General features: G+C 50.6%; 1 protein-coding gene and 1 gene segment (V, D, J or C); both read left to right on the plus strand.

Moving 5' to 3' along the window:
• Nucleotides 1-504: 504 nt before the first annotated feature.
• LOC120380729 lies at nt 505-1,233 on the plus strand. The segment is given in 2 exon segments: nt 505-656; nt 926-1,233. Coding segments are annotated over 2 exon segments (360 nt in total).
• A 1,240-nt stretch (nt 1,234-2,473) lies between these two features.
• On the plus strand, nt 2,474-8,239 carry LOC120380730. The gene is made up of 5 exons (XM_039498665.1): nt 2,474-2,544; nt 2,841-2,895; nt 5,262-5,388; nt 5,509-5,864; nt 7,718-8,239. Exons 1-5 carry the CDS (start codon nt 2,474-2,476, stop codon nt 8,237-8,239), a joined length of 1,131 nt encoding a protein of 376 aa, XP_039354599.1.
• Nucleotides 8,240-14,256: the final 6,017 nt, after the last annotated feature.

Raw genomic sequence — 14,256 nt, forward strand, 5'->3', positions numbered from 1 at the left:
CCCATCACAAACAATGAATTTATCCCCACAAGAGCCAGGAATGGCAGGAAACCATTGTTTGATGGGGAACGAAGTAAAAGAAAGACTCAGTTGATTGGTTGAGATCTCTATGCTGTTTTGAGCAGGCACGTCAACCTTTCACTGAATGAGGATGGGAAGAACATTCCCCTGCTACGGCTAAGGCATCCCATAGGTCGCTGCCAGAATCAATCTTGCAGCTTCTGTTCAAGCACTTGGTATTGGCTCCTGTTGAAGAACTGAGCTAGATGGACAGGACTGACCCTCTGTGCCCATCACACAGTGAGCGTGTGGCCGGCAGGTAGCAGAAGTTGAGCTATTCAAGGGGGCCCGAGGGAGTTGGGTAGCGAGTTGCGTAACTTCAGGCAATTTTGAAAGATCCCAGCCTGAAGGCAGATCTCCTGCGTCCTACACCATTAGTCAGCGGGTGGGTGGAGAGTAGGCGGGGAAAGGCAGAAAGCAGATGCAAAGGTTCTGAAATGCAGAACCGTTTCCCTCGTTGAAGGATATAAGAATTTAGGGCGGTAGCTTCATAGGGAATATCTGGCACAAGGCCGCTGTGCTAAAGCAGAGATCAGCGGCAGTCATGCTGCGGCTGTTACATTATCTTTGCTTTATCTCATGGTGCAGCCTGTCAGGTGAGCAGGGAAATGCAGACTCTTGTAGGGTGTTGGGTTTTTGTTATATCGCTAAGGAACTGATGACAGCACTGGATCGAGGCTCTGGCATTTAACCCAATGCGTGACCCTGGGCTGAGGGGAAAACTTAGTTTTGTCTGGGCAGGTCATTTTGTGACTGCCCACAGCAGGGCGTCTTGCCCCTTCCTCTGTCATGTATTTTGGAGATTAGAGGGACCCCTGCTCTGGCCTGATAGAATAATAATGTCTCTGTTCTCTTTCTTTCACAGGCTGGGTGGCCGCGATCACTTTAACCCAGCCGAGTTCTGCCGAGGCAGAGCCAGGGAACTCCATTACGCTGGACTGCACTGTTTCTGGGTATAATGTTAATGACCGTCATATGCAATGGTTGCGCCTTCCCCGGGGGAAAAATCTGGTCCGGATAGCATCCTTCAGACCGGGTTACACCATCTACATCGCGGATGAGTTCAAAGGACGCGTTACCCCCTCCACCAGCGGCTCCACTGGCAAGCTAAAGATAGACAGTCTCACAGCTGCAGACACCGCTACCTACTACTGTGCGACAGATGCACAGTGATCGCTGCCTGGCTTCCTCTCCTACAGTATCTCCCTGGAACGGGCCTCCTCTCACTTACCACCTCTGCAGGCAGTATTCACGGTGTGGGCGAAACACTGATTTATAAAGAGGCAACATGATATTTTCTGTCTAACCCTTTCTTGATGATACCCAACATTCTGTTGATTTTGCTGACGGCCGCTGCACATTGAGTGGATGTTTTCAGGGAACTATCGCAATGACTCCAAGATCTTTTTCTTAAGTGGTAACAGCTAATTTAGACCTCATCATTTTATATGTGTAGTGAGGATTATGTTTCCAATGCACATCACTTTGCATTTATCAACATTACATTTCATCTGCCATTTTGTTGCCCAGTCACCCAGTTTTGTGAGATCTTTTTGTAGTTCTTTGCAGTCTGCCTGGGGTTTAACTATCTGGAGTAGTTTGGGACGATCTGCAAATTTTGCCACCTCGCTGTTTTCACCTTTTTCCAGGTCGTTTATGAATATGTTGAATAGGACTGGGCCCAGTACAGATCCCTGGGGGACACCGCTATTTACCTCTCTCCATTCTGAAAACTGACAGTTTATTCCTACCCTTTGTTTCTCTTACTTTCTCATTCCCGAAGTGGTATATGAATAGGTTTAGCAAAGGGGTGACCACTGTATGAAGAATGGCTGCTGCTTTGTACAACCCCGATGAGTGGCTCATTTGGGGTAATATGTACATGAAAATAGAACAGCTGTAGAAGATGGATGCCACCGATGTGAGCTGCGCAGTTGGAAAATGCTTTTTGCCGACCGGTGGTGGATGGGATGTGTAAGATGGTGGTGATGATATACATGTAGGACTCCGTTGTTAAGCAAAGAGCTAAGCACCACCATAGAAGTGTATAGGGAGCTCACCTATGCAATGATTTCTGTGTCTATACAAACCAGTTTGAAAAGGGGTCTTATGTCACAGAAGAAATGGTTAATGACATTGTAGCTGTAGAATGGTAAGCGGGACACCAGGAAGGTTGGGCTCATTTAAAGGCTCCCAACCAGGCACCAATAATCAACTGGAGAGGCAATTGCCCATTCATGATGGCCGGGCAATACAAAGGCTTACAATAGATATGTATCTATCAAAGGACATCACGGCTACCAGAATATATTCCAAGGTCTCAAGGAAGAAATAGAAATAGATTTGAGTGAAACACTCACTGATGAATCTTATGTCAGCACATCAAGCTATTTCTTTCATTGTTTCGGGAAGGATGACTGTGGTGAACCATATCCCTGAGAAGGAGAAGTTGCAGAGAAATCAGTACATTGGACTGTGGATGCAGTAATCACTCCACACCAAGGCTATGATCACCACCTACTGCACAAGCGTCAGCACGTAGATCACCCCGAGGGAGTGGTGGTCAAACTGCAGGGTCTCAGAAAAAAATCTTCCCCCGTGAGGGGGTTGTGTTTTTGTGGATTGGCAAAGGGAGTTTTAACTTGCATGGTGGCACCAATACCAGTCCGGGGTGGCCAGTATTATTTTTTGAGTCCTTGCCGGCCCCCACCTTTCGCACTCGAAGTCCCATAGTGGGGAATCAACCGTGACACCCCTCCCCAACTTCTTCTTCGGTGCAGAGAGGTGCGGAACAGCAGCCGAATGGCTGGTATGACGCTGGCGCTCTGCGCGCTGGTGTGGGACTGTCTGGGGAGCACGTGCCCTGGCTCTCAGCTCTGCCCCAAGCCGGGCTGCCCCGGGGATTCTTTCTCAGCGCATCGTGCGAGAACATGGGGTGTCCGTCCTGCCTTGGCACACGCCGTTAGTCCGGCAACGCCTTCAAACAAAAGGGCTCCAGATCTCTGTACAGAGCCTTCGGTCCAACGGGCAGCGCGGTGGATCTGTGCCCAGTGTTGGCTCTGGTGATACCCAGGCTGGTAAGAAAATGCCCAGTTCCGATTTGAATTACACAAAGTACCCAACGGGAGCGCCCATAGTCACTACGGGCAGAACTGGCAACTCCCGAGCGGGAATGAAGAGCCTGATTGAAAACACAAGGGCCGCCGCGCGAGAGATTTGTTTCCCCAGCCAGGAAACTGTCCCTGGTTTTACCAGCCCCGCCCCGCGCACACTGAGCCTCTGGCGTGTAAATGTATCTGGGAACCATGAGCCTCTGCACCAATGCCGGGTTCCCCACACCACCGGCTCTAACTTTTTTGCCGCCCCAAGCAAAAAAGAAGAGCGCTGCCGAAACCCCGCCCCTGAGCACCACGCCCCCGAAGCCCCGCCCCCGAGTGCCATGCTGCACGAAGCCCCGCCCCCTCCAAGCTCCGCGCCCCCGCCCCACTCCGAGCGCCGCACTGCCCCAAGCCCCGCCCCCTCCAAGCGCCATGCTGCACCGAGCTCCCGCCCCTCCTCTGAGCGCCGCGCCAAGCCCCCGCCCCCCGGGTCTGTGCAGTTACCAGCCAGTCCCTTGAGAACTTTCCCCTCCAGCACCAGGGGTGAATAAGAGCCTGCCCTCAGTGTGTAACCCTATAATTCACGGGCTTTGTCACCCATTTCTGTGGCAAGTCCCGATGGGCCTGTGCTGCAGAGACCTCTCAGTTCCTGAAGAAACCCCGCTCAACTGGTACTGGAAATACGGCGCAGGGTTGGGATTTTCAAAGGGGCCTCATGGATTAAGGAACCCACCTCACATTTGAGAATCACAGTCCAGAATTTCTGCAGCTGTCCGAGGGCGAAGCTAAAGCTCCAGCCCACAATACAGTTCCAGCAATTGAATAGAGTGACTGGAGCTAAAGGACTGAACCTGCAGCCCTTAATTACAGGGAACTCCCAAAGGTTGGCGCTGAGGGCAGTGGGGTAGGAAGGGCAGAGGGGCTCTGTGTTCTTTGCCGCCCCAAGCACGGCAGTCGGGAGGCCTTCGGTGGCCTTTCTGCCGGTGATTTGCCGGTCAGCGTCTTCGGGGAAGCCGTGGGACCGGCAGACCTCCCGCAGGCAAGTCGCCGAAGGCAGCCTGACTCTCGCCCTCAGGGCGACTGGCAGAGCGCCCCCCCCCCCCCGCAGCTTGCCACTCCAGGCACTTGCTTGCTGCGCCGGTGCCTGGAGCCGCCCCTGTTAAACTGCAATTTTTCAAGCTCTCTAGGGTCTAGGTCAGTAAAAGTGTGTGAGAAGGAGGCGAGAGATGAAGAATCGGTGGGGAACAGAGACAGAGAGGGGCTGGGGATTTCAGAGGCGGTGAAAGGATCGGGGGTCTGACTTCTTTAGGAGTTTAATTGGGATTTGAGTGCCTAACTCCCTTAGGCAGCTTTGGAAATCCCACCCAAGATCACAAGCAGGGGATGTGGGGAAAAGAGAAAGAGACACAGACAGTGTGTGAGAGATTAAAAGGATCCACATAGACACGGAGAAAGTAAATGGGGAAGTGTTATTTACTCCAAACAACACATGAACTAGCGGTCACCCAATGAAAATAATAGGCAGCAAGTTTAAAACAAACACAAGGAAGTATTTCTTCACACAACGCACAATCAACCTAAGTAACTCTTTTCCAGGGGATGTCCTGAAGGCCAAGACTATAATAGGGTTAAAAAAATTAGATGAATTCATGGAGGAGAGGTCCATCAGTGGCTATTAGCCAGGATGGGCAGGGGTGGTGTCTCTAGCCTCTGTTTGCCAGAAGCTGGGGATGGGTGACAGGGGATGGATCACTTGAGGATTACCTGTTCTGTTCATTGCCTCTTGGGTGCCTGGTTTTGGTCACTGGCAGGACACAGGACACAGGGATAGATGGACCTTTGGTCTGACCCAGTGTAGCCCTGTGCTGCCCATGTTGATTTTTATTCAACATTAAGAAACCACAGGGTGAGAGCCGAGTTCCGAACAGCTGGATGAAGACGTACAGCGTCTGGCTACCTACCTACACTGCTTCTCTGGCAGGTTCTGGTGGCTTCTGCAGCAGAAGACAAGGGAGACCGCTAGAGGGCTCCCCTCCCAGACTATTTATAGGGATAACACCGGGCAAATCTCTGTGTCTCCGTTTGAGCTACAATTTGTTACAGGTGCTGGCGGAGGTTTGCAGCCCGAGGCTCACACTTCCGAGCTCCGCTGGGTCAGCGGCTGAACTGGAGATTTTTGACACCTTCGAAATGATTAAACGTGTCTTCCTAGCGCTGGCCCTGGCGCCGTGTGAGTCTGTGTCTGTCTCTCTGCGTGTGGCTGTGATGTGGGGGGAGGGGCAGAGGGAGCCTTTGCTCTCCGGGCATCACATTCAATGATTATTTTGGACTCTCCCGCCCTTGTTTCTAGGCGCCCTTTCCCAGCTGCAGCTGGTGGCCTCCGGCCCTGGGGTGGGCAAAGTCTCCGAGCCCCTCACACTGACCTGCGCTGTCTCCGGGGTCTCCATCAATACTCAGTATTACTACTGGCACTGGATCCGCCAGCCTCCCGGAGAAGGGCTGGAATCCGTGGGACGGGTATATCTATACACCGATAGCACGCGCTACGCCCCGTCTCTCCAAGGCCGAGTCACTATCTCCGCAGACACCGCCAGGAACCAGTTCTCCCTGCAGCTCCGCTCGCTGACAGCTGCAGACACCGGCACCTATTACTGCGCCAGGGGAGACACGGTGACACGGAGGCAGGGGGCCTGGGACAAAAAGGGGGCGAGCCACACGCTTCGCCTCCCGGAGAGAAGGCACCTGACTTCGCCCTTGCGGTCCGCTCCCTTCTGAGGTCACTTTTAGTTGAAGGAGACGCTTTGTCAGAGGCACCCACGAGGCTGGAGGAAGCAGAAAGAGGAAACACCTGCGCTTGTGAATGGGCAGGAGAGAGACTTTGTTAAAGGAGTTTTGCAGATCTGGAAACCACCAATTTGGACCCGAGGTTGCAACAGACTCTCCTGTCCGCTCCACAGCTGAACTGGGGAGCTGAAGTTCTGGTGGGACCCTCTGATAAAGGACTGGTATTTCCTGGCTGCGCTAGCACTGGCCCATGGGAGGGAGTGTGTGTGTGTGAGATTTTTTTCCTGGTGAGGTAGAGTATTTGTGGGTTTCTGTAACCCACACGCCTTCTGGATGTGGTGTTCCTCCCATCGAGGGGCACCAAGACCACTTGATTAATGTGTCTGCTCTACAGCCTTCGCTAAGAGGCACATGATTTTTGGCTCATGAGGTAGAGGCTCACACACTAAGCACCCGGGGTCCCAGGTTCCAACCACTGGGTCTGTCAGTGTTACATTTGCACCTGTGTGTGTGAGGAGCTGTGTCGATTCATATTTGCATGAGAGCATTTAGATGAAGGAGTCTGCGCTTGGAGCCAGATCGTTAGCCCCCTGGAGTGGGGAGCATTATATTATTATTTGGGTTTCTCCTGCCCCTTTTGCAGGCCCCCTTTCCCACCTGCAGCTGGTGGGTTCGGGCCACGGGGTGAAGAAGGTCTCAGAGCCCCTCACACTGACATGCGACGTCTCCTGGAGACCGGATTTTCTGGCCAGGGTCCTGAGTTTATTGGGGTGATGTATTGTGATGGAGAAACACCTTCCATGCCGCCTCTCCAAAACACAACGAGCATTTCCAGAGACACCGCCAAGAACTGGGTCTCCCTTTAGTGCTTAAAGTTTCCCTTTTAATTTAATTTGGAGTTGGGCGCCTAACTCCCTTAGGCTCTTTGGAGAAATCGGTCAGGGTGAAAAGGCAGCTGCTAAACAGACAGAGCCAGTGAGCGAGAGAGAGCGAGAGAAAAGAAACAAACTCAGTGTATGAGTAAGCGGAGGAAGAGGGAGAGAAAGAAACAGACAAACTCACTGCTGAGTGTGTAAGCAAAGACAGAATCACATCCAGAGAGAGAGAGCGCACGCGTGGCCAAGAGAGAAAGCGAGAGAGGAGATTCGGCGACAGGGGTCGGATCACTCGGTGATTCTCTGTTCTGTTCATTCCCTCTGGGGCACCTGGCACCGGCCACTATCAGAAGACAGGATACTGGGCTAGATGGACCTTCGGTCCGACCCACTATAACCCTGTGATGACAGTGTTGATCTTTATTCAACTATAAGAAACAACACGATGAGAGCTGAGTTCCGAACAGCTGGATGAAGCTGGCAGGTTCTGCAGCAGAAGACAAGGAAGACCGCTAGGGGCTCCCAGACTATTTATAGGGATCATACCAAAATCTCTATCTCTGCTTATGAGCTACAATTTGTTACAGGTGTAGACAGAGGTTTGCAGCCGGAGGCTCACACTTCAGCCGACTCGCCTGAGCTCAGCTGGGTCAGCGACTGGACTGGAGATATTTGAGACCGTCCAAATGATTAAATGTGTCTTTCTAGCGCTGGCCCTGGGTCCGAGTGAGTCTCTGTGTCTGTCTGTGCATTTCTCTGTGTGTGTGTCTGTGACGGGCGGGCAGAGGGAGCCTTCGCTCTTTGGACATCGCATTCAATTACTATTTTGGACTCTCCCACCCTTGTTTAGGTGCCCTTTCCCAGGTGCAGCTGGTGGCCTCCGGCCCGGGGTTGGGGAAGGTCTCCGAGCCCCTCACACTGACCTGCGCTGTCTCTGGAGTCTCCATCATGTCTCAGGATTACATCTGGTACTGGGTTCGGCAGTTTCCCGGAGAAGGGCCGGAATCCATGGGAGGGATATATCCATATACCGGGGACACGAGCTACGCCCCGTCCCTCCAAGGCCGGATCACCATCTCCGCAGACACCACCAGCAACCAGTTCTCCCTGCAGCTCCGCTCGCTGACAGCTGCAGACACCGCCGCCTATTACTGCGCCAGGGGAGACACAGTGACAGGGGGCCTGGGGCAAAAAGGGGGCGAGCCACACGCTTCGCCTCCCGGAGAGAAGGCACCTGACTTCGCCCCTGCGATCCGCCCCCTCCCGCTGTCACTTGAAGGAGCCGCTTTGTCAGAGGCCACCAGGAAACTGGAGAGAAGGAGAGAAAGAGGAAGCACCTGCGCGTGTGAATGGGCAGGAGAGAGACTTTGTTACAGGCGTCTGGCAGTATTGGAAACCACCAATCCGGACCTGAGATTGTAACAGACTCTCCTGTCCGCTCCGCAGCTGTACGGGGGAGTTGAGGGGTGGGGATGACTCTGATAAATGACTGGTATTTCCTGGCTGCCCTAGCTCTGGCCCATGGGAGGGGTGTGTGTGTGGGTGTGGGTGTGTGTGTGTTTTACTTCACGAGTGAGTCCATTGGAGCCGTTCACACCTATAGTGCTTTACTCTGGAATGTCTCCTGATTTACACTCCTGATGAGTGAGAGGAGAACCAGCCTAACTCAGGGGTTCTCACGCGTCTTTGAACCGCAAGCCCCTACTGACAGCAAACATTACTACAGGACCCCAGGGCAGGGAATCGAAGCCTGAGCCCACCCAAACTCAGCTGCCTCTTGTGTGTCGGGGTGGGGCGGGGTCAAAGCCCGACCCCACTGCTCTGCGCAGGAGGAGGGCAAAGGCTTCAGCCCTAGGCGGGAGGCCTGTAACCCTTGGACTCCCCACCCAGGGCTGAAGCTGCCGAGGTTTGACTTTGGTCCTGGGGTGTGGAGCTCGGGCTTCGGCCCCTGCAAGTCTAACACCATGCCTGAGGCCCCCATTAAAATATGGTCCCGACCCACAGTTTGAGAACTGCCACCCTAGATTGAGTGACTGGAGAATTAGCCCGGACGAGACAATGGAGTTTCCATTGAGAGTCAGTCACGTGGACCCCAGTGGAATTACTCCTGCTTTACACTGAGGTGCAGTCAAGGCTGATTCCCACTCTGGCACTTCGAGTGCAGAAGGTGGGGGCCGCAAGACTCCAAAAATAAGACTGGCCTCTCCAGGCTGGTAATGCTGCCCCCACCCAAGTGAAAGCTGCCTTTTGCCAATCCAGAGAAACCCTCACTTGGGAAGATTTTTCCTGAGGCCCCTCAACTTTTCCACCCTCCCTCGGGGCAGCTGAGAAAGAAAACAAAAGAAAAGGGAAGCTCAGCTGTTGTATCCACATAGGCACAGCCTCTTTACCTCCTCAGACACAGAAATCAAATCATGTTCTTAAAAGGGTAAATTTTATTGAAAAAATAAATGCAACACATCTGAAAACTCAGGCTGTTAGGGATCAAACACCAAAAATGACTTTCTTGGGGTCCAACTTAAAGGTTAAAAGCAAACAAAAAAAGCAAAACAAAAGCATCTGGGGTTAGCACAGAGGACTCCACAAGCCCAACATGAAGAATCCAGTCTAATTGCTTCTAACTAGACATTCCTGTTCTACTTACTTACCTGTGGTTTCAAATGAGTAGTTTCTAGGTATGATGCTGGTGATTTTTATACCTGGCCCAAACCTTACACCATGTTGCTGCCCGGTCTGCTTCTGCCCGACCCCCACACCCAGCAGTTTTTCCCCATTTGAAAGGGTGCAGCTTCCCTATTGGTTCCCCTGGTCAGGTGCCCACTCATTTCAAGCTTATCTCTTAACCCTTTACAGGTAACGCAATCAGAGAACAGCTACTAGGAAGGATTTTGTAGCTAACTGAATGGATGGGAAGTTACACAGGGGTGATTACCCTCACTCCCCCAGTTTATCACAGGTGCATAAGAAAAGAATAACTCACCTTGATTCCAGAGTATTTGGGGATTTATTTTTAAAGGGATTCAGGTAACTTTGAATGCATTTGGAAATGCCAGGCTGCCTAATGCCTGTTGAAATGATTAAGTTTTAGTTGCACAGATGCTTCTGAAAATCCCACTAGGCACCTATATACCTTCTGGAAAATGTGGATCTTATCCCTGATTTGCAACAGGATGAGAGGAGAACCAGCCCAAGTTCAACCAGTGGACTTACTCCTGACTCACACCTGGCCTCTGTTTCCCAGAAGCTGGGAATGGGCTACAAGAGACGGATCACTTGTTACGTTCATTCCCTCTGGGGCACCTGGCGTTGGCCACTGTCGGAAGACAGGATACTGGGCTAGATGGACTTGTGATCTGAACCAGTGTGGCCGGGGTCTTATGAGTGAATGAGGAGAGTTGGGCCTGTTAACTCCATTGAGACTACTGAAAAAGTAAGTCACTACTCAGTGTATGAGAAGTCCTCATAATTTAAAAAACTTTTATAGAGAAACTTTTTTGTTAATTATCAGACTTTTAATTTGGAACTTATATGGTTCAACTATGTCCAAAGAGAATTTTCTCTTTAGAATCTCCAGTGGGCTCTGTCACACTCGTGCCTGAGATCCCCACCAGCATTAATCAATGTATAGACCCAGCAACCATGAGTGGTAGGAAACCATCACTTTTTGTAGTTTGCGCCTGGACTAGGGAGTTAAGAAGGAGTAGATTGTCCTTGTGAACAACCCACCCTCTTATTCACCAGAGTTTAGAAGAAAATTCCCCTGTGGATAGGTTATTCCTTTACTATGGTCTGTCTTGCACCTTCGTTCTGAGCATTTTGTATTAGCCAGTGTTGGTTAGATGGACAGGTCTGATTCATTAGAGCACTCCTGTGTTCCAGTCACACCTTGAGTACGTAGCAGTGCTGGTAATAGAGGTTTTCAAAGGTGCCTAAGGGAGTACCCAATGGATTTCAAAGGGTGTTAGGGACCTCACTTCTTTAGGCAGCTTTGGAAACTCCCAGCCTGAAGACTTTTTTAACCACAAACAAATGGGTGGGTAGAGGGGAGAGAGGAAAGCCGGACAGGAGAAAGGAAATTTCTGAAATGCAAAACCATTTGCCTGCCTACGAGGATATAGGAACTTGGGGTGATAACTGGCTTGTAGCTTCAGAGGATATTGCGGGCACCAACCCATTGCACAAGAGGAAAGGTTGTCAGCAGTTATGCAGTTTTTACATTGTTTTTGTGTTATCACGTGGTGCATCCTCTCCGGTGAGCAGCAAGATACAGCCTCTTGCAAGATGTTGCGTGTTTTCCCCCTATATATACCAGGAACTGATGACACCAATGGGCCAACCCTAAGCTAAAGCTTCCAATATCGTTATTGGAATATGGTTATTTTCTAATTGCCCACTGCATCTGCCCCTGAAATGGCTGTTGCAGATTAGACTAACCCCTGGTTGTATGTGATATAACAAATATCCCTGTTCTGTTTCTTTTATAGGCTGAGGGGCTGCGATCACTTTAGCCCAGCCGAGTTCTGCCCAGGCAGAGCCAGGCAGTTCCCTTACCATGGACTGTGTCATCTCTGGCTATAACGTCAATGACCACCATTTGAGCTGGATCCGACAAGGCCCTGGGAAAGGTCCGGTCTGGCTGGCAGCCTTCAGAACAGGTTACACCACCTACATCGTGGATGAGTTGAAAGGACAGGTTACCCCCTCTACCAGCAGTGCCATTGCCAGGCTAAAGATAGACAGACTCTCCCCTGCAGACACGGCTACTTAGTACTGTGACAGAAATACACAGTGATCGCCGCCTGGCTTCCTCTCCTACAATATCCCTTGTGGAACTGGCCTCCTCTCACTTAACTCATTTTTCTCTTTGCATGAACTTCACCCCTGGCACAAGGCCGGTAGGGGGCCAAGCATCACCGGACTTTCACACCAGTGCTCAGAGTAGGGGCTCCTTGGGGAACAGGCCTGGCTCTCCTGCCTCTCCAAAGGTAGAATTTTACCCAGCGATTTGTGGCTTTGAGCTCTGCAATTTCAACGTGCATCGTTCAAATCAACTTGTGACCGGGAAGCAGCATCATTGCAGGTTAGGCCACCGGGGTGGGAATTGGGAGAATTTGTTGATCACTGTCACAGCCTAGAACAGAACCAATGTGAAGTGACGCAAGTGACTCCCTTTGTCTGGCTTGTCTGTTTAGAGTGAAACCTCTTGGGTGCAAGGCCTGTCTCCTGTGGCGCGTAGGGGCAGCACCCGGCACACTGGAACCCTGATCTTGGTTGGGACCCTTCAGGTGTTACAAAAATTCCAAGAATAATGACTGGTGGATTTGAATGGCAGAAAGGACCCTTACATAAGGCCATCCCACCCAGTGGGTTCTGCATCCAGAAGAAATGTTGAACTAAAGCATTCATGTTTTAAGGCGCATGGAGGACAGAGTCACAGACTTTTGAAGCCGGAAATACCATTCTGAGAACATTTTGTCTCTCTGCGTGACACACATCGCAGGCATTTCTGTAACAAACCTTTGTCTGAACTACAGCGTGTCTTTTGAGCTGCAGTATATGTATCTGATATTGGTGACAATGCTGGACAGGGAGGGAGGTGATCTTGACTCCAATTCTAATCCGCCACCAGTCTGCAATGGTCGAGAGTGAACATGAATTCCTTGGTGCAGTGGTCTCCAGAGGGCAGCAGAACTCGGGGAAAGAGACAGAGACGTCTATTGCATAGTGACCACAGGCGGAAGCAGGAAAGGGTCAGGAAGTGAGAGCATGCGGTGCCCTGTACAATGACGGGAGTTGTTAACACAGGCAGGGGAATGAGACAGCTGTCGCTATACCCGCCATTGAGCAAATGATGGCAGCAGAACTCTGAAGGACAGAGATCTAGCAGCTCTCAGTTGCACCTGCATCTCTGGTCATCTGAGGAAACCACATGGCGTTTCACTTTCATTTTAAATTCCAGCTGAAAGTCTGTGGTTTCCTAATTGCCTGCTGCTTTGTTAACTAATATTAGGAGACAGGGAAATGATTTTAAGAGCTACTATCCTATTGTTATATTCTGTACAATTTTAGGGGACAAGAATTTGAATGGAAGACCCTAAAAAAATAAAACTGTCTTGCAATTAATAGCTTTGAAGTGTCTTGTGTGTTTGAGGAGTCTTCACCCTTCATATGCCTGACTTTCAAGAAAGCACTGGTCCTATTTTTAAAGGTAAGTAGATATAGAAAAAGTGGGCTAGGTGCCTAAGTCCCGTTATTTTCAATGGGAATTAGGTGCCAGACCTTCTTACCCTATTTTGAAAACCACAGTAGGCGCCTACTTTGCATCATCACGTTCTAAAGACTTTATGCAATCTAGCCTGATTCCTTTGCTAGAAAGAAGGAACTGGAAAGAGGCAAATTCTCATGTGGTGTAATTCAGTATAGCCGTCATTAGCACTGCACACAGACACACGACCTCGTGATCTCTCCATAAATCTCTACATTGTTTGTTTGTTTCAAAGCAGGGCAATGCTAGCAGGGGGTGAGATTCTGTTCCCGTTCCTCATGTCCAGTAGTATTTTACTCTGTGAGTAGCTCGATTGCTCCGGATTCTCCCCTCGGTAATAGTGGGTGCACACTGGAGTCTCTCCTAATTTACACACGAGTACGCCAAAGGAGAGAAGCCCCATGACCCAAGCAGAATTAGTCCTTCCTAACACCATGGTGAATGAGACATGATCCAGCCTCACTGAGTACAAAGACCTTATTTGTGCTTTACACAAGACTGATTAAAAAGAAAATTTAGGCCCATTGACTGCAGTGAAATGACTTCTGCTTTACACTGACGCGTGAGGGAGGGGGAATCTCTACCCCCCACTGACTCCACTGTTAGTACTCAGAGAATAAGTTCCTACTCCGTACATGTTCAGAAGTCCTCACCATTTACACATGTGACAGTAAAACATCTGTATTTTATAGTCAACGCTTGCAAACGTGGTTTGACCAACATCAAAGATAACTTTCGGTTTAGGATCTTCCCTGGCTTCCACCTAGGTAATATCTGAGCCCATCACAAACAATGAATTTATCCCCACAAGAGCCAGGAATGGCAGGAAACCATTGTTTGATGGGGAACGAAGTAAAAGCAAGACTCAGTTGATTGGTTGAGATCTCTATGCTGTTTTGAGCAGGCACGTCAAACTTTCACTGAATGTGGTTGGGAAGAACATTCCCCTGCTACGGCTAAGGCATCCCATAGGTCGCTACTAGAGTCAATCGTGCAGCTTCTGTTCAAGCACTTGGTCTTGGCTCCTGTTGAAGAACTGAGCTAGATGGACAGGACTGACCCTCTGTGCCCATCACACAGTGAGCATGTGGCCGGGCAGGTAGCAGAAGTTGAGCTATTCAAGGGGGACCGAGGGAATTGGGTAGCGAGTTGCGTAACTTCAGGCAATTTTGAA

This window comes from Mauremys reevesii, linkage group 13 (genome assembly GCF_016161935.1).
Source record: "Mauremys reevesii isolate NIE-2019 linkage group 13, ASM1616193v1, whole genome shotgun sequence".
In the NCBI taxonomy this organism is placed as follows: Eukaryota; Metazoa; Chordata; order Testudines; family Geoemydidae; genus Mauremys; species Mauremys reevesii.

Bases quoted from the DNA above. Each gene is read 5' to 3' on its own strand.
- LOC120380730 (XM_039498665.1), top strand. From the start codon at position 2,474: ATGACTGTGGTGAACCATATCCCTGAGAAGGAGAAGTTGCAGAGAAAT. The intron at 2,545-2,840 runs GTAATCACTCCA...TCTTCGGTGCAG, and splicing joins TACATTGGACTGTGGATGCA to AGAGGTGCGGAACAGCAGCC. The intron at 2,896-5,261 runs GTGTGGGACTGT...AATTTGTTACAG, and splicing joins CGCTGGCGCTCTGCGCGCTG to GTGCTGGCGGAGGTTTGCAG.